General features: G+C 49.4%; 1 protein-coding gene across 4 annotated transcripts in view; it reads left to right on the top strand.

The window, feature by feature from the left end:
* The first annotated feature begins 330 nt into the window (after positions 1–330).
* The window catches only part of PAK6 (p21 (RAC1) activated kinase 6), a 35,962-nt gene continuing 14,851 nt past the window's right edge, over positions 331–21,441 (top strand). The window contains exons 1-5 of one of the 4 annotated variants that reach the window (XM_050335917.1): positions 331–704; positions 11,119–11,429; positions 11,812–11,933; positions 12,545–12,604; positions 20,660–20,868. In XM_050335917.1, the coding sequence (XP_050191874.1) occupies positions 20,665–20,868 (204 nt within the window). In that variant the 5' untranslated portion in view covers positions 331–704; positions 11,119–11,429; positions 11,812–11,933; positions 12,545–12,604; positions 20,660–20,664. Of the gene's footprint in view, positions 705–11,118; positions 11,430–11,811; positions 11,934–12,544; positions 12,605–16,794; positions 16,933–17,258; positions 17,538–20,659; positions 20,869–21,441 lie in introns of those variants that run through there. The other 3 variants (XM_050335920.1, XM_050335919.1, XM_050335918.1) reach the window with 3 other exon arrangements.

Below are 21,441 nucleotides of genomic sequence, written 5' to 3'. Positions count from 1 at the left end.
GAGAGAGGCATGGCAACACTCCCCTCACTGGGAAGGACCTCTTGGATGGGATAGCACTGCACCTGCCACTCGTGGCCTGCTGTTTGTAGGGCCCAGGAGCCCTGAACCACAGACTCCCTGAGCATGAGGCTGTTCCTGCAGCTCCCTCCCCATGGCAGGGTGAAGCCAAGGCTGGGACTTCCAGGCTTGGTTGAGGGGGGAAACGCACGGAGTCTTTATCTTCACACACCGGAATCTCGATGAGTATGTTACTCTTGCCTTTTGTGCAAAATGCTGCTCGAGGCGCTGTGCCATCCTCTCTGCTGAGCTCACAGCATCACCCACGACAAGAAAGGTCCCAGAAAACATTGACTCACTGTGTGCCAGCATCCTGCCAGGGGATGTGTGTGCAGTGAGATCTCCTCAGCTGGAGCGAGGCTTTCATGGCACTGCTCACTGAGGCTGTTCTGCCTTCCCTGTGCTGCTGCCCCCACCAGGGCTGGGGGCACTGCTGGCACTGCCAGTGCCGGGCAGGACGGAGCTGCAGCGGGGGCTTTGCATGTGCAGGAGCAGCTTTCTGGAGAAGCTTTCAGATGAAATTGCTGAGGATTTGTGCCTGAAGCAAGGGATGTTTCCCGTGTTTAAGACAAGCAGCAACCTGCAGTTAGAAGGAAGCAGAGGCTGAATTCACTCCAGAAGTATTTCTCCAGGATCTTCTTTTCAAGGTAAGCTTGCTCTTGTGGGAGGTAGATGGGGCAACAGGGTCCAGCGTTCTGAACTTTAAAACTGAGGTGATTTCTACATTTTTGTTACCTTCCCAAGCTGTAGAACTGAGAAAAATCTGTCTCTGTCACTCCCTTTCTAGGCTGAAAATTTAAATCAATCAGTAAGTACTCATTTTCTGAGGTCTGAAGTCATAAGAAAGGGGTGAGGGAGAATGTTTTTAACATTGCCTTGTGCCTGCCTGTGTTCTCGTGGTGAATAAATGCCTGACTGTGCCTCTAAACCATATATTTAAATAGCAGAATAAGGAGTGTTGTACAACAGCAGGTGAATGAAAGTGAAATTTAGTAAATAGACATTAGCTTATGGCTTATTACTTTCAGTTAGTGGTTTAAAACATTTATAGAGTATTTGTTGTCCTGTAGGAGGCAAAATGATGGTTCCTGCCTTGGGAACTTGAACTGGAGGGTTTTTAATTGGCAGGGTTTGAAGAAATGTTGATGAAAGCCAGAGAAAGGAGATAAGAAAGGTTTTCTAAGCATCTATTTGAATGATACCTGAACAATCAGTTTATTGCTGTTGAAAACTATTTCTGGAGAGACGAGAGGAGAGGTCCTTGTCCCAGCTGCAGGAAAAACCTTATTTAAGGTAGGAAAAAAATACCTTGAATGTACAGAGATGGCTCTGAAAAATACTTGGTAACATCTATAAAATACCTGGTGTATCTCCTCCTGCCCAGCATAAACCATAACCTGAAACTCCTCCTAGTTGGGAACCCTCCAGCCTGAGAGTTGTGTGCTTAGGTTGTGGGGGATAAATTCTGGTCCGTGATGAAAGTCCAGCAGAGGTGCCGGAGCCTTGGAGGAATGCACTTGCTGAGCCTGGAAGTGCGAGGCAGAGTGTCCACATGTTCCTTTTTCACACTGATGGATCTGATGCTTGGATGCAGTTCTATTTTGCTCATGGAAAAGGAATAGTATGTGTGCCCATAAAAACTAATCCACCTTCTGTTTGGGGAAGTAACTGTAGTCTGTAAACTCTTGGAAAAAGCCTTGTTGAGTCCGTGAGGAGTGAAATGAAAATGCTTTCTGGCTATTGCCTCTCCCTGTCCCCAGGCTGGAGGGGACTGGAGCGGTGCCTGCAGGGAGATGTGTGCTCTGGAGGACTGAGGCTGCCTGGGAAGGGCACCTGTGCTGTGTGGAGCCGGGGGCTGTGCCAGGAGGGGCTGTGCCAGGAGTGGCCGTGCCCGCAGCCATTGCAGAACCCGGGGCTGGCTCCGCTGCCGGCGCTGGGGCAGCCAACGCGCTTGGAGGCTGTGCTTTGCTTGGATTCCACCCGGTGGAAATAGCTGAGGCTGCTCCTGCCAACTTCCCAGGCAGGAGTCATCAGTTCTGCCTCTGTCACTTGGGGAGCATGAATGAATGACTCTTGAAACATTAATGTAGAGCAGCTTCCAAGAATGCTGTGTACTGAAGTCTGGAATACACTGGGATCTGATTCATGATCCAGGGCCAGCAAAGGCTTTGAAGAGGTGTTTACCCAGTGGGTGGACACGCTGCACTTCAAACTGCCCAAGGAAACCACAACATCAGAGGGCAAGGGAGCAGGGGAAGTGTGAGCAAAGCCCCAGAGGAGCACGGGAACCCGAGAGAAACAGTAGGAGCCACACGCCATGGGCACTGCAGCCTGGGGATCCAGGGGGCTATGGGAGGTGCTGTTGCTCTTGGCAGTGTCACTTGACATCATTTTAGATTGGAATTCTGCATAACCAGTGTTCAGCACCAAATCTTGCATGAGATGGCTCTTTACATGGGTAAAACCTTGTGTTTTGGCTGATAGGATTTCAAGGGAGAGGGGGGCTTTCTGCAGCTCCAGAGAGGGATCAACAGAAGAAAACAAGTGATGCTGCTGAATAATGCAAAGTAGAGCAGGCTAGATAAAGGTGATCCTAATTGAGGAGGAGAGTTGGTATTTAATTAAAACTACTCCTAAAACCCAGGCTCTTAGCAGTAAAATAAATAATAGCAGGACATGAGTAATTCCTCTTGGGGGAATGTCAGAGACAAAATTACACTAATGTAATAATGAGGGGCCTGTGTACAATTGCTCAGAGGAATAGGAACAGGGTAGAAGGATTTTTCACTGCTAAGAAGTTCAAATGTGGTTCAAGTCAAAAGGGACTGAAGCCTGTTAGAGCACAAGCTGCTTGGGGCTCTTGGACCGCTTCCGAAGGCTGGGCTGGCTGAGCTCCTGAGCTGGACTTGGCCATCTCAGCACAGAGCTGAGGTCAAGCTCCTTCTCTGCTGTAGCGAGTGATGGCAAGTTCAGCGTGGCACTTGCAGTCCTGCTGCTCAGTCAGAGTGTTCACAGTGAATTAAAAATAGGTACTTCAGGCCAGACTTGGAACAACTGAGCCATGTGTCATGCATGTGGAGGCAAGAAAGGACATTAAACCATCTTGATCTTCCTTATTTCCCTCCCACTCCTCATTTCTAGTTGTGAAATCATCTCAAGAGCTTTGCCTGCATTCCTCAAGCTGTGATGCCCGTTTTGATGAGGTGGTTAAATAGCATAAACTTATTAACCACTCCTGACTAATAGCCAGTGACATAACAGCATTTCTTCTCCACAGCTGGCTTGCATAATGCTGCATTTCAGTTTGGGTTACCTTTCCATGTCATGCTCTCATTTCTGTGATGTCCATCTGTTTACCAGACATGGTTTTGGTGGTGATGGTGGGAAATAGTCCCTGAATGCAAAAAGAACAAGCCCCACAAGTGAGGCCAGATGGGGCTTGGAGCAGCCTGGTCCTGAGCAGTGAGTGCAGCCCCAGCTGAGGCCCTGCAGCAGCATCCCCTGGCCAGGGCCTGTGTCCTGCTGCTCTGGTGTGGGGAGGTGAAACACCATGGGAGGGAAAGATGGCTTAGTTGTTAAAGTGAAACATGTAATTTTAAACTAGATAGCAAATGTACCCAGCAGCTTCAGACAGTGCCTGTGAATGGATCATGTCAACTTGATGTCTCTGAGCTTGATTGGTTTTCCCCGGAGAATGGGTTCAGTTGGGCTGTCTGTGGTGTCAGGGCTACCTCAGTGATGCCCTTCTGGCCTTCTGACTCTCCTTTCTGCCACATGTTCTGGATACCTTTTTTCCCCCAAAATGTGTCAGCCTTGGAGTTTTCTTTCAAATTTATGACTTCTCAAGGCACAGCAGGAGCTGAGGGTCTTTACAGCAGAGCTGGAGAGCTGGGCTTATTAGATGGGGAGAAGAGGTATGAAAGTTTTTCCTTAATCTGAACCAGGAACAGAGGAGTTAATCTGTGTGGTGGCCAGGAGGCTCTGCACAGATCTTAAAATAACCAAGAACAGGATAATTTGGCTTAAAAAACCATCTGGGTCTTGATTCAGTGCTCATTAAAATTCATAGTAGCCTTATGACTGGCTTCTGGAAGAATTAAGCAGGGTGTTACACTTCATAATGAGTACTTTGGGCCCTGGCCAAGAGAGTACATCACTGCCTATAACAATGCTAGAAATTAACTTCTTTCCTGTAACGTACAGCTCAGAATCAGGATCTGGGGAGCACTGGTGGAAGTCAGGGAAAAGGCTCTGCTTTCAAGGGATTTTAGATTGCACCCCCAGCACAGCTGTTAGGGCTGACTCTGGGAAGAAGTCTCTGGGGAGTGGCCTCTGAGCTGTTCCTGCTGCAGCAAGCTGTCCACTCCGGACACTCTCACAGGGAATCTGCAGGAATCAGAGCTCAGAGGGTGCAGGGAGAGGGGGGCTATCAGACTGCAAACCCAGCTGCTGCTCTGCAATATATGGGCCATAAAATGAGACATGTGCTGTTTACTTCATTGGAAACTTCAGTGTAATAAGCAGTGTCACATGTGGTTCAGGTCTTGTAGCACCTCATCAACCATAAGATGCTCCTGTCTGTGACTGCTACTGAGGGAATCCCCTGATTCCTGACCCCTCCTTACAAATAGAGGTTGGTGTTAATAGGCAAGAAAACACCACTTGTGCCGCTCACTCCCAAACCGGGTGTTTGCCAAGCTCTTTGGGCTCTTGTGTTCTCTTCCAAGTTGTAAATGTGTTCTCCCGGAGCGTGCCCCAACAGCGGCTGAGTGACGAGAGCTGAGCCAGGCACTTCCTTAGGGAACGGAGCCTTGTATTGCTGAGGCATCTAAAGGCACCGTTTTAAAAGGGCTCTTGGAACTCAGGGTCACCTCAATTGTCTGACTACTCCTGACTGGTGGTCTGGGATCACCGTCAGTGGGATGTGGCTGTACCTTCAACAAATGGCAGTCCCAGTCCAAAAAAAGGAAATGAAGGAATTTTCCAGATAACTACTCAAGTATTTCTGTATCAAGTCTTTGGGCACAACTCTACCCCAGGCTTTCAGTTTTGTTCAAAGTTCTGAAGACCTAAATAAGAAAATGCTTATTCTGAGCGTTAACAAGAATTTGTTTTCAAAGGTCACATGTGCAAATGAACGAAGTTAATACTTATTGTAAGGTATTTTTTTCTGAATTCATTTACTTGTAAAATTTATTTGGCACTTCAGAGAGCACATAAGCAAGAAATGTGTTTTTGAATTAGTAGTTAGAGGAATGATGAAGTAGATGATGAACTGAAGTTTTTCCGATATTTTTACAATGCCATCCTCAGAATCTCTAAATGTGCAGAAGGGAAACATTACATTTTATTTACAGCTTAAATGACTATGTCTTATGTCACTCCTTTCTTCTGGAATTATTATAATTCAGAATGTGGAGATTTCCTTTAATGTTTATATAGCTATAAATAGATATGTCTCAGCGGATTATTTTCTGGTGTCACGTGGAAGAGGATTCCAGTTGAGTTGTTCCACCATGGTTCCCCTCTGCCAGCAGAGCCCAGGCTCATTCCCAAGGAAGGACGTTTGCCCTGCCAGGAGCCAGCAGGTCCATGTGCTCAGGAGGGCTGTGGCTGTGCCCAGTGTGGGGTGCCTGTCCTCTGGAACAGGCATTGCCTGACTTGAGTGCCTGTTTCAGCTCCTTGGTGTGGGATCTGTTGTGTTAGGCTGGGATTGAGGCTGGTATAAATTCCAGCCCGAATGAAGGCTGGAGGAGATTGCTGAAGATAAAGAAAATAAGAGGCTTCTGTAACCACTGTCAGGAAAGACCAAAAATCACTCTTATGGGAGGTAGAAATGAACTTTTCCTCTCTCCTCTGTTGTAGCAGTTAGAACACCAGACAAGGTTGTCACAGCTACCATTTTTCTATATTATATCAATAAATCTTTAAGTGGGGATTATAACCATTTAATCCTTTCCAACCCTCCAGAGCACTCACAGCTTGTGGAGCCAAGGGAAACCGAGGGTACAATATTGGGACATGCTGCTTTCAGTGGCAGAACAAGAAGGTCCAGTTCCTGCATGGCAGGTTTGTGGCTGCTGAGAAAAACAGAGCTTGAAAATAAATAATAGTAATAATAATAATACCCCCCCCAGGTTTAACCCTTCACCCATCTCCTTCCCAGTGAGAGGAAAGCAAATGCTTGGTCCAGCCTCAGCAGCTGGAGCGGGTTGAAGTAAGTTTTGAACGCTCATCCACTGGAAGGGAGTTGAGATGCACTTTGGATACCCATCCCCAAGGCAAGAGTCAACCCTTCCCTTCTTCTCGTCCCCAGATTCTATTCCAATAGCTGCCCTGCCCCTACCAGCCTTCTCCCCAGATAAGCTCCCATACCCCACTGTAGGGCAAAGGCCCCTCCTGCCCCCGCTGTCCAGGGGGGCTGCTGCAGGCATGGGATGTGACACCCGTTCCCTGCCATGGCATTAGCAGTGCAGCTTCCTGATTTTCCTGAGGTGGGCTGAATGCCTTCAGCTGCCTAAGGCTGAGTTGTTCCCTGCCTCCACGAGCAAGTGGGATGGGAAACCTGTGCTGCATGGAGCCACGTGCCTGGATTTTGACAAGCATAAATTCCAACCCTCAATTATTCTAAGCTCTTGAGAGTTGGGTTTGAACGTACCCAGAGGTAGAGGGTAATGACAGCACAGGGTGTTAGACTTGTGCTGCCGTTATTTTGGCCACTAGGAATTGCTGGATTCTGGTTAATTCTGGAGCGATAGCTGACTGACCTAGTTACTGGGGACAGAGGCTGGGTCTGTGCTCCTCTGCTGCCAGCCCGGGATTTCAATCTGCATTTCTATAGCATCCTCAAGGATCGCAGCTTGCTCAGAAAAACAACAGATTAAGCCGCCTCTGTTGTGGGGGAGTTGAGCATTGTCACAGTCATTTTACCAGCGTGCAGAATGACTTTCCCAAGGTGACCTGGGAATCTGTAGGCAACACTGGCTTTCTGCTGGGCTGCTGCCATTGCAGGACTGATCGTCCTGACTTCTGTGGGAAGCAGCCGATGCACCTTCTGTAGAGGGTGGCACAGGCTTGTCTGGTGGAGCATGACGTTAATTCTGTTATAACCAAATGAGTGTGTGCAGTTTTTGCAAGTAAAAGATCTGGAAGAAGTGTGAGGTGGCTGTGATCCAAGCTGTATTGATTTTATCTGCAGGGAATGTCTACCAAGCCACAGGAATTTAACCGGTAGCAAAATAGCCTGTGCTGTGTTCAGGTGATCTTCTTGAGCTTTAACTTCAACTTCTCACCAGAGTGGGAGTTGAAATTTTTAAAGTCTGCTGTTTTCTTACTCTTTTAAGCTTAACCTGCTTTCCTTATTTAATGGAGAGGGTGGTCAGGCATTGGAAGGGGCTGGAGGTGGTGGAGTCCCAAGCCCTGGAGGTGTGCAAGGAACGGCTGGACATGGCACCCAGTGCTCTGGGCTGGGTGACAAGGTGGTGCTGGGTCAAAGGTTGGACTCCATGATCTTGGAGGTCTTCTCCAACCTGGACGATTCTGTGATTCTTGCCTCTGGTGTTCTCAGCTTGGCAGAATTTTCGTGCTGGCTGTGCTTTGTTCCACCATTGGATTTGCCTGGCTCAGGATAACTGGCTGTAGCCCAAGGAGAGCCTGAAGCAGCCAAAATTTCCTTTTTTCCATGTGACCCAGGCTGGTTGTGCTTGGAATGTGCATATGGTGAAGAGGGACTCCAAACTCCCCACTGCCCTGGCAGATTTGAGTGTGCTCTGGCTAAACCAGCTTCCAACTCTTCAGCTCCAGCGCATTTGTGTTTTGTTTGGAACTGGAAAAAAATGCCACCTGGTTTAGACTGTAAACCTTGGAGAGTTTACAAGCACATGGGATGAGCTCGTGTGGTGGGAGTGCTGGAAGGGCCTTGTCCTGCTGGGATCTCTGGACACTCCCTGGACGAGGGCAGCAATGCAGAGTGAGCAGGAGGATAACCCCAGGCTGGGCCATGCAGGCAGCTCTCCTGGCACCTCCTGCCTCCCTCTGAACCGAGAGCCCCAGGGGAAGGTGACTGAGCTGCAAGATCTCAGTTAAAGCGAAACTGCCTCTGGATTGCTCCCTCCTTATCTCCAGCCCTGGCTAATGTCATGTGGTGATTATGAGACTCCCAGACTTGATTCCTATCTCCAGCTTCCTCCCACCACTTGGTGCTGATGTGTGAATTTGCAACGCAGCTCTTCTCCTAGTGACCCCTCTGGCCCCATCCTTGGTGTATTTTGTTCACTGTCCTGACCAGTTTACTCTGGATTTGCAGGGCCATGAAAGAGAGGAGGGAAGGGGTTCTTTATGGAAGAGCATTTGTGCCTCCAGTCAAATCCCTGAGCTCGGTGGAGCATAGCTGGAAGGTCTGGCTCTGTGGGTGGAATTGCTGTAGTTCTTATTGGGACTTCCTGAATGTAGCAGATCTCCTTTTCCTTGGTGTTAGACTTCTCCTGGAAGCTTTGTTGAATAAAAATAATTTTTCCTTAGCAGTTTTGCGGTTCCCACAGGCTCCAGACAGGTGGGCAGGTACATTTCTGCTGGCTGGGGCAGAAGAAAGAGATGGTACATGGTAGAGTTGGTCTGGGTGTTTCTGACTTTTTACTTTTGAAGTTTAGAAGTGCCCAGTCTTTCCTGTTGGAATGGGAAAACATTGAATAGTGTTTTTTTTCCTCACCAAAGTTTGCTCTGTAGAGATGGAGAGGAATTCAATGGAACCTGTTGCAGCAGTGCAGGACGTGAGGTCCTGGAGCTCTCCCGGCGCAGTGACGTGACTGGGCAGGGTGAGGAGCCAGCTGAGATCAGCACTTGAGATCTGAAATTGGCTTTGCTTTGTGTCTGGGGAGGGGACAGGGAGCACGGAAGGGCCTTTGCTGGCAGATAAATGAGGCAGGCTGCGATGCAAGCCTTTAGTCAGCGTAGCCTGCAGCACAAGTGCTGCCAGGCCTGGAGGAGCAGCACAGAGCAGCTGGAGGAGGAGTGGGGTGTGGAGGCCTGTGTTTATAGACATGGACCAGTGTAATTATTTACACTGTCTTGTGCAATTCTCTAGGTAAGAAGGGAGCAGTGGGCAGACAAGGAGCAGTGAAATGTGTAATAAAGGAACAGTTGCTAAAGGGGAAAATTAGAGGTGCATCGCTTTTACTGGGAAACTTTTCTTCAAAGTGTGTAGGACTACTGGGACCAGAGTTGTGAATAGAAAGACTGGAGAGTGTCTTAATTTTTCATTAAGACTGTAGGCAGCAGAGGTTCACACCGACTCAGGGCTACCTTGGTTTCATCTAAGCTTGTGTCTTGATAAGTAAAATCAGGCTCTTCCATTTATAAAGAACTTCTCTTGTTCTAGAGGACTGTCTCAGCACATAACCCAGGAAATAGAATCCTCATGCAAATCTGGAGCCAGCTCCAAGCCTGGGTGACTCCTTGTAGACTGGAAATGCCATTTGTGGTGCTCCCAACGCCCTGGTGCTGGGGGTGACTCCTCTGTGCCTGGCACAGCAGCAAAGCCCTGGTGCACAGATGACAGGGACAGTTTGCACTCCCTGTGGCGTTCCCTCCACACCTTCCAGGATCACCTCAGCTTCCTCCTCTCTGATCCTCTGCTGTGGAGTTCCTTCCAGCCTTTTGGGAAAGAATGCTGTCCCCTCTGGGGGGGGGACATTCTTTACTATTCTTTACTATTAACATGAACTTTCATTTTTTGATTACATCTGGGTACAGGGCCTGCCCTGGAGGAGAGACAAGCTAATCCCCAGACAGAAAGGAACCTGGCTAAGTATTTCCTGTATCCTAGGGAGGGAGCAGGCAGGAAACCCGGGTCTATGTGGCAGGCTGTGGCAGGCAGGGACCTGCAGTGGAACAGCCAAGTGGTGACTGCACGCTTAGGAAGGAGCCTTCCACAGCTTAGCTGGCAGGTCTGCAAATGAGGATTAGGAACCTCAGACCATCAGCTCCACTGCCAGGACTTCCTTTAGGTTCTCTCTATGAACCCCAGTTCTTTACTCCATTACAGTCCCCTAGAGCTGGTGAATCCCAACTACCTCTGTGACCCTGGTTGTTGTACAAACATACTGCAGCCTTTTGAGGTGGGATGAGGAGGTAGGAGGGGAAATGGGAATGAGGGAACAAGGCTAAAAGGTGACTGGGCTGGCCCATCTCCGCTGGACAAGCCACTCCCAGCAATAATGATGACAGCCTAATGATTGTACCATGACAGTTATTTATTTTAAGGGCAGTTCAAAAACCAAACAAACAACACCCCCCTTCCAAAAAAAAAAAAAAAAAAGCCCAAACCAACCACCTAAAAAGTCATTTATGGCTTTAATCTCTGGTCTTTGGACTTAAAAACACCTGAGGATTAAACCAGGATTGTTAGTGGTTTGTAGAGGCCAAGAATCCTCTCGATTTGCATCGGAGCAAAAGCAGCTGATGGGGTTGCTGACAGGAACTCTGACCTCTCCTGGGCTGTAATCCCCAAAGTGTCCTCTGACCCTTTCACCTGCGCGTCCGACGCTGCTGGTGGTGGAGCTGGTGTCCTGCTGGGCACGAGTCATTCGGGGAGAGTATTTCAAGAAGTCAGGAAACCCAGAGGCACGGCACAGGCAGCACAGCGGGATGGGAGGGCGATCCCAGACTCCAGAGCCGACATCACTGACTCACTCACGGTAGGACAGGGCAAAAGGAAAAGCACCAGGTCATGTGCTGCTCATCTGCAATGCAAATCAATGGGGTGAATTCTTCTCCAGCCAGCCATAGAGCCCGCAATCCGAGCTTTCCTGCCGGGAATGGCAAGGGATTGGTGGCAGGTCCTGAAACACGGGGCGAGATGGCAGGTTCTTTAGGAGCTGTAGCAGCTCCCGGCCCCGAGGCTGTGGAGCCGAGAGAAAAGAGCCGAGGAGCGGAGCTTTAATAACTCACAGTGGAGTGGGGTGGAGGGGATGGGAAAGGATCTCCCCGAGGTTCTTGCCCAAGACCCAGCACACCTCGGTGCCCAGGTGTGACTCTGAGCTCATTCTCTCTCATCCCCTCTAGGGACCAAGAAAGAAGACAGTGAGGAGAAGGTGAGATGGTCCCAGGAGGCTCTGCTTTCGGCATATGTCGTTTTCTGAGGCTTCTCTGTGCTGAGTGCTTCTGTGTCCCATCTGCTACCACACCCTGAAATCAAACTCGGCAGCTTAGGTGCACCAGGCACTGTACAAACATGTCAGACTTGCCTCCACCCCTTTTTCTACTCCCGCTTTCTCCTGCCGTCCTTCTCTCTCAAGTTTATCGGCGTGTCAGCGGATTCCGGTGGCGGAGCATTCCCACCTCACCTCTGGGCACAGAGCAATGAGGAGTCAGGGGTAAGTGCCCTCCCGCAGATTTGGGGATGGAGGTTGATTTGCTTGCTTACTTTAAAGCCATAACAGCCATTCTAATGGCCGCTGTTGCGTGGGATTTGTGCCCTGTGTTTACAGAGGACTGGGTTTGTCAGTTTGAACTAATGTCTCCACTCCCCAGTGGCTCTGCTGCCTTGGCTTAACCCCTTCCCTTCGGAGCTGAACCGTGCCAAGGATCGGTGTAACGATCCCACGTGTGTTGGCAGTGCCAGCCTGGGGCCAAGGGAGAGCAGAATAGTTCGAGGGGTCATACAGTTTTTTCTCTCAAGGGATGGTTCTGGATGGGAAGAAAAACTGGGAGCTGGATTCCTTCGGGAAGGAGTTTACTTCATCTTTGCTCCTACAGCCCAGCAACACTGTCCTCCAATCGGCTTTGCTGCATGACAGTGGGAGAGTTTGCCTCCAGACCCTTCTTGCTCCTCTGCCTTGGAATTGTCCACCACCAGCATTGTTGCAGCAGGACTGCCAGTAAGATCTTGTGGTTTTGGCTTCCCAGGGTCTTTGAGGCGGGACAAGGTGTGGGGCTGTGGTGTTGGGGTCTGGTGATTCACCTGACTGACACTCAAGAGGATGGGGTGTGCAGCAGGGAAAATGCCTTCTTGAACCTGAGAAGGGTAATGCTCTTAAAACCTTAGGATGAAGAAGGGGTTAAGAATTGCTCTGGATGATGCTTGAGAGAGCAGACAGCATGTCAGGAACATGCAGCTCATTTTCTTTACGGGAGACAGAGCAACGTCTGCTCTGAAGTCTGTGGTATCTGCGAGGACCCTCAGTGTACCTTACAGAGAGGTCCAGTTAAACCCTCCTGTGTGCACTGCCAGCCTCGGGCTGCTGTGCTGGCTGGGCTCCTTTCTGCACTCCTGCTGAAGCCACGCTGTAGTACTCGTGTGGGGCTGGGTGTGAGTGTGTTTTGGCTGGCTAGAAGCTGGGTAATCTCCTCCTATTTAAGTTACAATCTATGATTCTATTGGACATTTGTACTTAATTGTTTTTGTCAGGTGGTAACCAACTATACAGCCAAGTATTTGCAGCGACAGAAACCAATCCTATCCATTAATCTTTGCTTTCTTCTTTGCCAGGACATTAGTGCTTTAATGTATTTGGGGACAGAGCACTGAAAAACAGAAGAGAAACTTGTGGTGAGTGCAAGCTCTTGGGTACGGGCTGGGGGACTGTATGTAGAGCAAGAGACATTTGCTGAGTCTTCCTCTGCATTTCTGAGTCCTGTGCTTGGGTAAAACCTGAGTCAGCCCTTACACAGCTGCTGGGGAAGGGAACCTGCTGCCTGACTCTCCCTCCAACCCTGTCCCACTGGAAAGTCTCATTCCTGGAGTGTGAGGAAGCTGTTTATTGATGTTGATATTCCGTGCTGCCTTGGTATGTACATGGTGTGTGCTGTGGGAGCAGTGGTTTTTGTACCCAGTAGCAAAGCTGACCAAACAGTGGCCAAGCAGATAGCTGGCTGGATTAGTAACTGTGCTCCCAGATGGAAAGCCTGCTCCTGCGCAGGCCCTTTTCTGTCTAGATGGCTGTGAGCGTGGATGTACCTGGGGAGGACACTCCGGGTCCTGCTGCTTGCAAAAGTGAGAAACATAACTCGTTTGGTCACAAAATGGTTTTCTTTCCCAAGGAGAATGAAATTAATTAAGGAGAATTCCTTAAAAGTTTGGCTGTCCTGCCTCCAATGAGGAAAAAAGAGCTCTTTTTAACCTACTTCCCTAATGTGCTTAGGGAAATTCACAGGGAGAGAAAAGAGCTAAATGCTTGTGCAAATTGCTTTAAAGAAAACTGGTTAAAACAGCTTGGACCAGCTTAGCCCAACTACAAGTGAAAGCTCAGCTGGGCCCTGAGCTCTGTATTACACAGACTGTGTTGTTGGGTACCAGCAGGGGACGATGCTCAAGTTCCATCCCGCGGGGAGCAGCACAGGAGTCCTGTACCTGGGCAGGACGTGTGTGTGGTACCGACCTGGCCCCTGCCCCAGTCCCCTGCCTTTGAGTTATGACTGCACAGACTCACTGTAATGGAGGACACTTGGATGTTTTTAGGGAATTTCTCAATATGGTTTAAAGTTGCAGGATTACCCTGTAGCTTGAGGACTAATGCACTGAGATGGGGTCATTAGTGACAGTACTGTCGTTCTGAGATTGCTCTTCCATTCGGCTGCAAAAGAGAGCAAGGAGGATGGAGGGTGCACAAAGACTGAAAGCTGAACTCTATTTCCCTCAGAAATATCTCAGGAAATTACATTTTCCCCAGGGCTGAGCCACTTAACTGGCAGTGTTAGTAAATGGATTATTTTGTAATTAATTGATGAACAGAGTATAGCTGCAGCCAATACCAGTTATTTGTGTTGTGTTCTGAGGGCACCTCAGGTTCTAACCTGGTTTTTACTGAGGCTGTGTGAGCACTCATACTCGTGGCAGGTCTGCCCTTTGCAAACAGGGCAGGAGAACCGATATTCCCTGGGAGAAGACTTGTCTGTAACGATTTGTTTCCATCCCGTATTGGCAGCAGTGAGCAGGAAGGTACTGAGAGTCAGCCAGGTTGAGGGGTTCAAGCTAGTCTGTCTCCTCTGTGTTTTGGGGCACACTGTGTGGGCTGCAGTTTTCCCATAGTTATGCTGTGGGGATAACACAGGCAAACTGCCTTGCAGGCTGCTGACAGCAATTAAACATATTTGTATCTCACTTTGGGAGAACATGACGAGCATAAACAGGGACTAAGATGGTTTGGTGCTGGTTGGGATGAAATTTAACTCTTGCATCTCTATGTTTGGGTGACTGGGACATGGCTGGAGTGTCTCTGCCAGCCCCTGGCTGTGCTGCTGGAGCGAGCCTTGTGAGCCAGGACTGAGCACCAGTGCCCCTGCTGGGGCAGGCCTGCCTGGGAGAACTCAGGCCTGCTCGGTGTATGACTGTCCCTGCACACAGTAAGGTGTGAGCCGTGCCCAGGGGCAGCACAGGGCTGCAGTTCCTGCCGTCACCCCTCGTGCCAGGGGCAGCTGGCTCTGCGTGGGTGCGGGCCCGGCACTGGGCTGGAGCTGCGGTGCCAGTGCTGTGGCATGGAGTGTTCCCAGGCACAGCCAGCGCCTTGGCTCCTTCCCCTGCCATGTGACCCCGCCTGCCAGATGTGGCCCCTGCGCTTGTCCCAGCGTAACCTCTTGTCTGGCAGAGATGCTGTCGCTCTTCATGCGGATTTCTGGAGACAGAACCTTAAATGTTCTTACTCTAATCTCGGTAGTATTTTTATGCTGATTTTGAATGGATCTGTCACACAAGACAGTGGAAACTGAAACCCTGAATCCTTCAAGCCCTTTCTTGAAGCTCTTTGGTGTTTTGCATGAACAGCAGAATATAGCCACTTGTTTTTAACCCTGACACATCCTCTGTGGCAAAATAATGTCATTAAATGGCTGTGGAACAAAGCAGCTACTCTTGGGACAGGGATCAGTGAGGTGTGCAGGTGTGAGGCACTGCGTGGTTTGGTACAGTCAGAGCAGGATACAGCCCACATTAAGTGGGGAAAAAAGGGTCATAGTTGGTGTCATAGCTTTGGGCTCAGCCCAGTGACCTGCAGCACGCAGCTTTGGGCTCAGCCCAGTGACCTGCAGCACATGTCCTGCTGGCTCTGGGTGGACACGAGTTGCCACTTCCTGTGGTGCTGCAGTGGGGTTTGGTGGCTGTACCCTCTCACACACCAAACCCAGGGGGAAAGGCTGCTCTTACAATGAAGGCCCTGGACTGCAGCTGAGGTTTGGGTGTGGTTTCTGTCTGTGCTGCTGGGCTCTGTCACAGTGTCTGGACCTACATGCTGGTGTCAAGATCAAACCTGTGGTCACAGTGTGTCTTGGCTGCTGCTGGGGCAGTGCACCTGTGTCTCCTCTCTGTAGCCAGGGTGTGTTGGGCCTGGGTCTGGCCTTGACAGAAAGTTAAAAAGTGGCCAGGAGACATACCTGGGAGCTCTTTCACATTTGCTGTTCTAGACATAGCTGGGAAGAAACTGGGCTAGTAATTTTTTTTCTGTCTCGTCTGCAAATGAGGATAATAATTCCTTTTCCTCACCTTTGGTCTGTTTAGATGAAACTTCTGGAGGGTGGGGCCTGACTTCAGAGACTGGCCCGATGGAACAGTGACTTCAGCTGGGATTCCTAGGGGCCTGTAAATAGGGGAAAACTTCATTATTGTCAAGGGAAAGCCCATTAGTGACTGGGACATGCCAGCACTGGTTTTGCAGAGTTCAAGAGGTCTTTTCTTTGCAAGTGCTTTGATAGGTCCCAGAATGAATTTAGTATAGCTAAAACACATCTAAAAATATGTCACCCAACAGCATCCAAAACAAGCTGAGCAAAGAGGCATTCACTGGCTTTAAGGTTTTACCCTAATTTATGAGCAAGGAAATGGAGCAGGGGAGGAAGAGGCAGCACTGCAGCCTTCAGACCCTGCTCAGTGGAAGAATGGCAAAAAATCTCCAGCAGTTGAGTTGTTCTTCTCATTTGGCAGGAATAAACCCACCAATGTAACCAATATGTCTCTCCTTAAGCTTATTTCTAATGTAATATTAATCTGTGCTCTCATGTGTGTGTTTGGGCAGGATTTAGAGCATTACATCAGTTTGCTGTGCTGCTGCTTCGCTCCAACATGCAGCTTTGCCATGGGGGGCTGGGGAGGGAGAGGAGTGCAAGGAAAGGACTTGGAACGGGGGAAGGGATGCACAGCAAGTAAATAACCACTCTCCCTTAGGAGGAAAAAAGTGCCTCAACCAGTATTTCTAAAACTAGAATTGCAGCCAACTGAGAAAGGTGTCGTGGTGTCAGAGCTGTGCTCTCAGATCCCATTTCAGGTTTTGGACCATTTTGCTTTCCACTGACCCTTGTTGCCACTCCTTGCTGAGTGAAGTCACATTTGGGTTTGTGAGCTCCTCAGGGACCTAACCTGTCATTTCTCTGTGTCTGCAAACTGCTGTGAATGTTGATGGCCTGTTATAAATAAAAAGGATGTGGGAAAGCTCAGGAAGGCAACCAGGAGGATTGTTAGGTCTGGGCTGCGCTCCCTGTGTGCACCCTCCAACCCCCTCGGAGTGAACACACGTGTGTGCATGTGCCACGCGTGGCTGATGGCCTGGTTAACCTGGAGCCATTCCCAGGGCAGCACATGCCACTGACCTGCGGAGCAGAGCATGGAAATGGGCTTTTCCTTTTCATTGGCGGGTTCTCTGCGATCTTCATCTTCCCACCGCAAACTCCATCTGCATATTGCAGTTCCTCCGGTCCTGTAGGAAGAGTTCTCCTCCTCTCCCTCTCCTCTCGGAGCTGGCCAGAGCAGTTTGGCGGATGAGCTGCGGGAGGACTTGGAAATGATGGGACTGGCGTTGCTGAGCCCGGGGCCGGAGCGTTCCCTCCGGTCCGGGCGGGAGGAACGTAGGGAGCCGTGTCCAGACCGGCGATAGCGGCGCGAGGAGCCGAGCAGTGAGTTCGGTGCTGCAGCGGGGAGGGAAGGGAAGGCTTATTTGGATCGGGGAGCTGCCTGAGTGAGGCTGAACGAGCTCCGCGCTGCCCTGCTATCATCAAGTGCCTGTGCGAGCGAGAGCCTGCATCCTGAGAGCGTGGGGCTGGCCGGGAGCAGGGGGAGGCAGGTCGGGTGAAGTGCCAGTGCCTGCTGCTGCCTTTGTCTGGGCGTTGGAAGGAGCCATTTCTCATAACATTCAGCTACTTGTTTTTATCAGTGGGGTTGATTCGTTTCTGTGCCCTGTTCCTCGGCTCGCCTGGCTCCCACCCATTCCTCTCCTTCCCAACTCTCATTCCCTCTCCATCCTTAATCTTCCCACCCCTTCCTCTCATCTAAGCCTGACCCTTCTCTCTTTTTGCCCCTCCTTCCCAGCCGATCCCTCCCCCTGCTCTGGATCCGCTGGCTGTGGGGTTTTTTTCCCGTGCTCACTGGCAGATGTGACAGCTTTGGGAACTGTATCATCCAGGAACAGCTATATCTGGAGTTGAAAAACCTAACGTGGTTTCCCAGGCAGCAGGAATGGATCGCTGAGAGAATTTCAATCTCCGACTGCTTTTGTCTTGTGGTAGTGACTTTTATTATTTATGTTTGTGACATTTCTTACAGTACAGTTGTCAGCACTGAATGAAAGACTAAAGTCTAGTAGATTATTATAAAATCAGTGTCACAGTATTTGTGTTGTTATGTTAAAGGGATGCTGTCTACGTTTAAATACAGGTTTGGCTTGATTTACAAAATCTTATATGCATAAAATGTTCTTATGAATTTCTTACTGACTGAGAAAAGGCCTGTTTTTATGTATTTTATTTAAACATTCTTTAGCTGGGTATTGGAAATAAAAATAAATAGCTCTTGCATGAAAACCACAAAGTGAAAGGAGGCTGGTTAAATACAGAGCTCCTCAATGAAATGCAAAACCTACCCAGATTATTACAATCCATATTTCAAATAACTATTTTTAGTGTATGGATTTCGTTTGCTCTTAATGCAGTTTACCTTTAAACCACCTGTCTGATCTCTTTCTAATCAGATGTAAAGCAAATGCCACTGGGTGCCCAGGGGTGTGTTGTGTGTGGAGCTGATTGCATTGTGTTGTTTTTGAGATGTCTATTAGAAGCCAATAAGGTACTTGCAGACCATGTCAGTCAGTCACCCAGAACCGACCAGGAACTCTGGAGGTGCTCCTTGCAGGGTCTGGGGGGGGGGCCTTTGGGCTCTGGGATGGCAGGGCAGGGGCTGAGTGACAGCTGTGGGGATTTATGGCACTCTACAAATGCAGGGTTTGTGCCTATGCAGGCTAAGATGCTGACAGAGCCACTGTTCTGGTTGGGGCCAAAAAAGGCTTTAAGAATTTGCATTTTGAAGCAGTTCAGCCTGAATCACTCTCCTTGTGGGGAAATGCCTGACATGTTCAGAAAACCATTGATGCTACAAGTGCTAATGGTTATGGCATTTGGAACACCCCATTTTACAGGACTCTTTGCCACCTGAAGCAGTTAAAGAGCAAACTTGGAAGAGACTGTGCTATGCCCTGGGCTTCTTTTCATGATGAAACTGTGAGAGAAGGAGCAGGAGAAGGAAAAGGGCTGGTTGAAATATCTCTGTGTCTGGAAATAGCCCTGAGCTGGTGGATCAAGGAATGGTCATGACTTATGTGTATTATGGGTTCAGAACTGAACCACTCGCAGTAACACTACAGAGATACTCCCTGCTCTCCTTGGAGGCTGGGCAGCTCCTCAGCAGCTCCAGCTGTTGGTTTGAGCAGTGCTAACACCACGAGCATCTTTCCTTTCTGGGATTGACTGCACTTTTCCTTAAAGAATTGCCCTCTGACCTCAGTCTTGATTCTTAGTTAATAAGTAGCACCAAAGGAGTCTGAGATGAATCACTGTTTGAGGAGCTGCAATCCAGACCTGGAGCACAGACCCCCTCCCCATGAGTTTTGTACTGAGATGGATTTATGTTTTCATTGGAGCTTGTTCTAAGCAGAGATTATTCTGGCTGTGAAACCTCTTCCAAGCAGAACAGTTGCTTCCAGCCTGTCTTGTGATTTTTTTTTTTTTTTCAGTTTCCTAACCTTTTGTTTTCTTCTTCAGCTGTCAGGTATCCGTAGTGGGCTTCTGGCTGCAGTGTTGCAGTGGCCAGTGTCAGTGTGAGGGGTGGGTTTCACCAGGGGTGGATGGCATGACTGGGGTGTTAGATGGAGTAAAGGTCCTTCTGTGCCATACCGACACTTCCCACCCCTGTGGCTGCAGGAGCCAGAGTGGATTGGATGTCAGGACCTCTGTCTAGCACCAGGAATCAGTCATTGTTCAAATGGTGGCTGCCCTTTGCTCCCTAAACGAGTTTAGCATGGGACAAGCTGGAAAATGTTTGCCCTAGATTTCCCAGTGATGTGCTGATTTTGGAGATGGGTGTCCTCTAGAAGCGTGTTCTTGTCTCCACTGCAGGAGGTTATCTCTCTGTGGTCTGTGTCTCTCTGACCCTTGCAAATATTTGTTCAGCACAAATGGCTGGAGGCTGAGGTCCTGTGCAGGGGAAGAGTGACCTGTTATAAAGTTGAAGTGGCAAAAATGCTCTGCCTGATGTCAAGGAAGAGGAGCCATTCACTGTGTAAGCAGTGTTAGTGAGAGGCAAATGCCAACATTCAAGTTGTCAGTGGAAAGGGAAGGGCATAGAAACGATTTAATTTTTTTACTAGTGGATTTTAATTGCTTTAATAAAGCAGTGGAGCTTTTTCCCAAACTAGTCAATGGAATCATGGAACATTTGAGGGGAGAAGGGACCTTGAGAGGTTGTGTCTATCCCTTGCAGCCCTCCACCTTTCTCGCCTCCTGCACACAGAGCTCCAGTTCTTCCTTTTCCTTCATATCTTCCCAATTTCAGAGAGACCTGATCTCTTAGCTTTCTATTTATCTAACTACCTTTTTTTGGCTATAAAATCTAGATTTTGAATTGATTTTAATCAAAATAGATTTTGAATGTCTCCTGTGTTTGGGAATATTTCAGTGTTAGCTGCTTCTGGCTTGTTGCACTTACACTGGCTGTTCACACAAGCTGTTTCTCTCAGCCCTCAAGGGAAGGAGCCTTAGTTTTTAATTTTAGCTTCTTCAGCTACCTGCTGACAGAGTTTCATTTCCACCTCCCACCTTCTCTTTCCCTCACGGGCCCTCTAAGCAAGAAAAAGTGAGATCTGAAGTCGGTGTTGGGCAGATCTTCCTTTGGCAACAGCTCTGTTGACGTTAAATTGGAACCAAGTGGATATTAATTACTTGCAGTAACCAGTGAGAAGCCAACCTGAGCCCTGTCCATAACCACCTTTCACTGCAGGCTTGAAGTGCCATCCACACTCTCACTGGCTGGACTCCAGAGCCATCGAACCTAGGTATGAGCCTGTAAGATATAAATTCGCATCTCTAACGTATTTTGGAGTGTTTATATCAGGTAATGTGAATTTGTAGAAATTAAGTCAGTCAGTAGAAATCCCAACTCAACCATGGACCTGCCAGGTGGCCTTGGGCAAGTGTTTGCTGTGTTGGTGCCTGTGCTTCCTCATGGGATTGTCAAGTGCTTTCCCCCAGAGAAAGCTCTCGGTGCGGTGTACCGAGCTGGCCCAAGTGGCGGGTGGTTGTGCCGGCCGGGCACTGCAGGCACAGCCACCACTGACGGCGCTGCCTCCCCCTGCAGGCGTCATGTTCCGCAAGAAGAAGAAGAAACGCCCGGAGATCTCGGCTCCGCAGAACTTCGAGCACCGTGTCCACACCTCGTTTGACCCAAAGGAGGGCAAGTTTGTGGGCCTGCCCCCCCAATGGCAGAACATCCTGGACACGCTGAGGCGCCCCAAGCCAGTGGTGGATCCTTCGAGGATCACGAGGATGCAGCTCCAGCCCATGAAGGTAAGTGAGGGACGTGGCTCCATGCACTTGCAGTGTCCCATTGCCCAGAAATGGGGCTGGGGGTGACATCTGTGTGGGACTGAGGGGAGAGCAGGGGCTGGGCTTTGATAGAACCTTCATGAGCAATAAGGACTGCAGTGTCCCCAACTGCAGTAGTGCCACTGTTGGCTACCTGTCACTGTGCCAGGGACCTGGAAAACTCTCGTGGGGCTCACAGGAACCAGGATGTGCTCAGCTGCTGCACAGGGAAGGGAGGAGGAGAATTTGGGGACAGACCTGTTTTAGCAGATTTGTCATTCTCGTGGGTGAGCAAATGGGGCTGGTAATGAAGGTGCCAGGGAAGCCTGAGTAGGAGAGAGTGGGGTACACTGGCTTGCTGTTCATGGACAAGTGAGGACAGCAAAGACTAAAGGAGGGTTTGGGCTAAAAGGGTTCATAAACCACCATTTTGTTGGAAAGTAGGACACATTAAACAGGAGCATGTCCTCAGAGCAAGTCCTTCAGTAAGGAGAAACAGGTGATTCTGGTGGATGAGTGGCTTCACTTGGCTGCTGGTACTGGCTTTGGAGACTG

This window comes from Myiozetetes cayanensis, unplaced genomic scaffold (assembly GCF_022539395.1).
Source record: "Myiozetetes cayanensis isolate MyiCay16 unplaced genomic scaffold, myiCay2020 scf6-25, whole genome shotgun sequence".
Lineage (NCBI taxonomy): Eukaryota > Metazoa > Chordata > Aves > Passeriformes > Tyrannidae > Myiozetetes > Myiozetetes cayanensis.
Note: the sequence above shows the minus strand (reverse complement) of the source record. Positions and strands in the feature narration are given on the sequence as shown.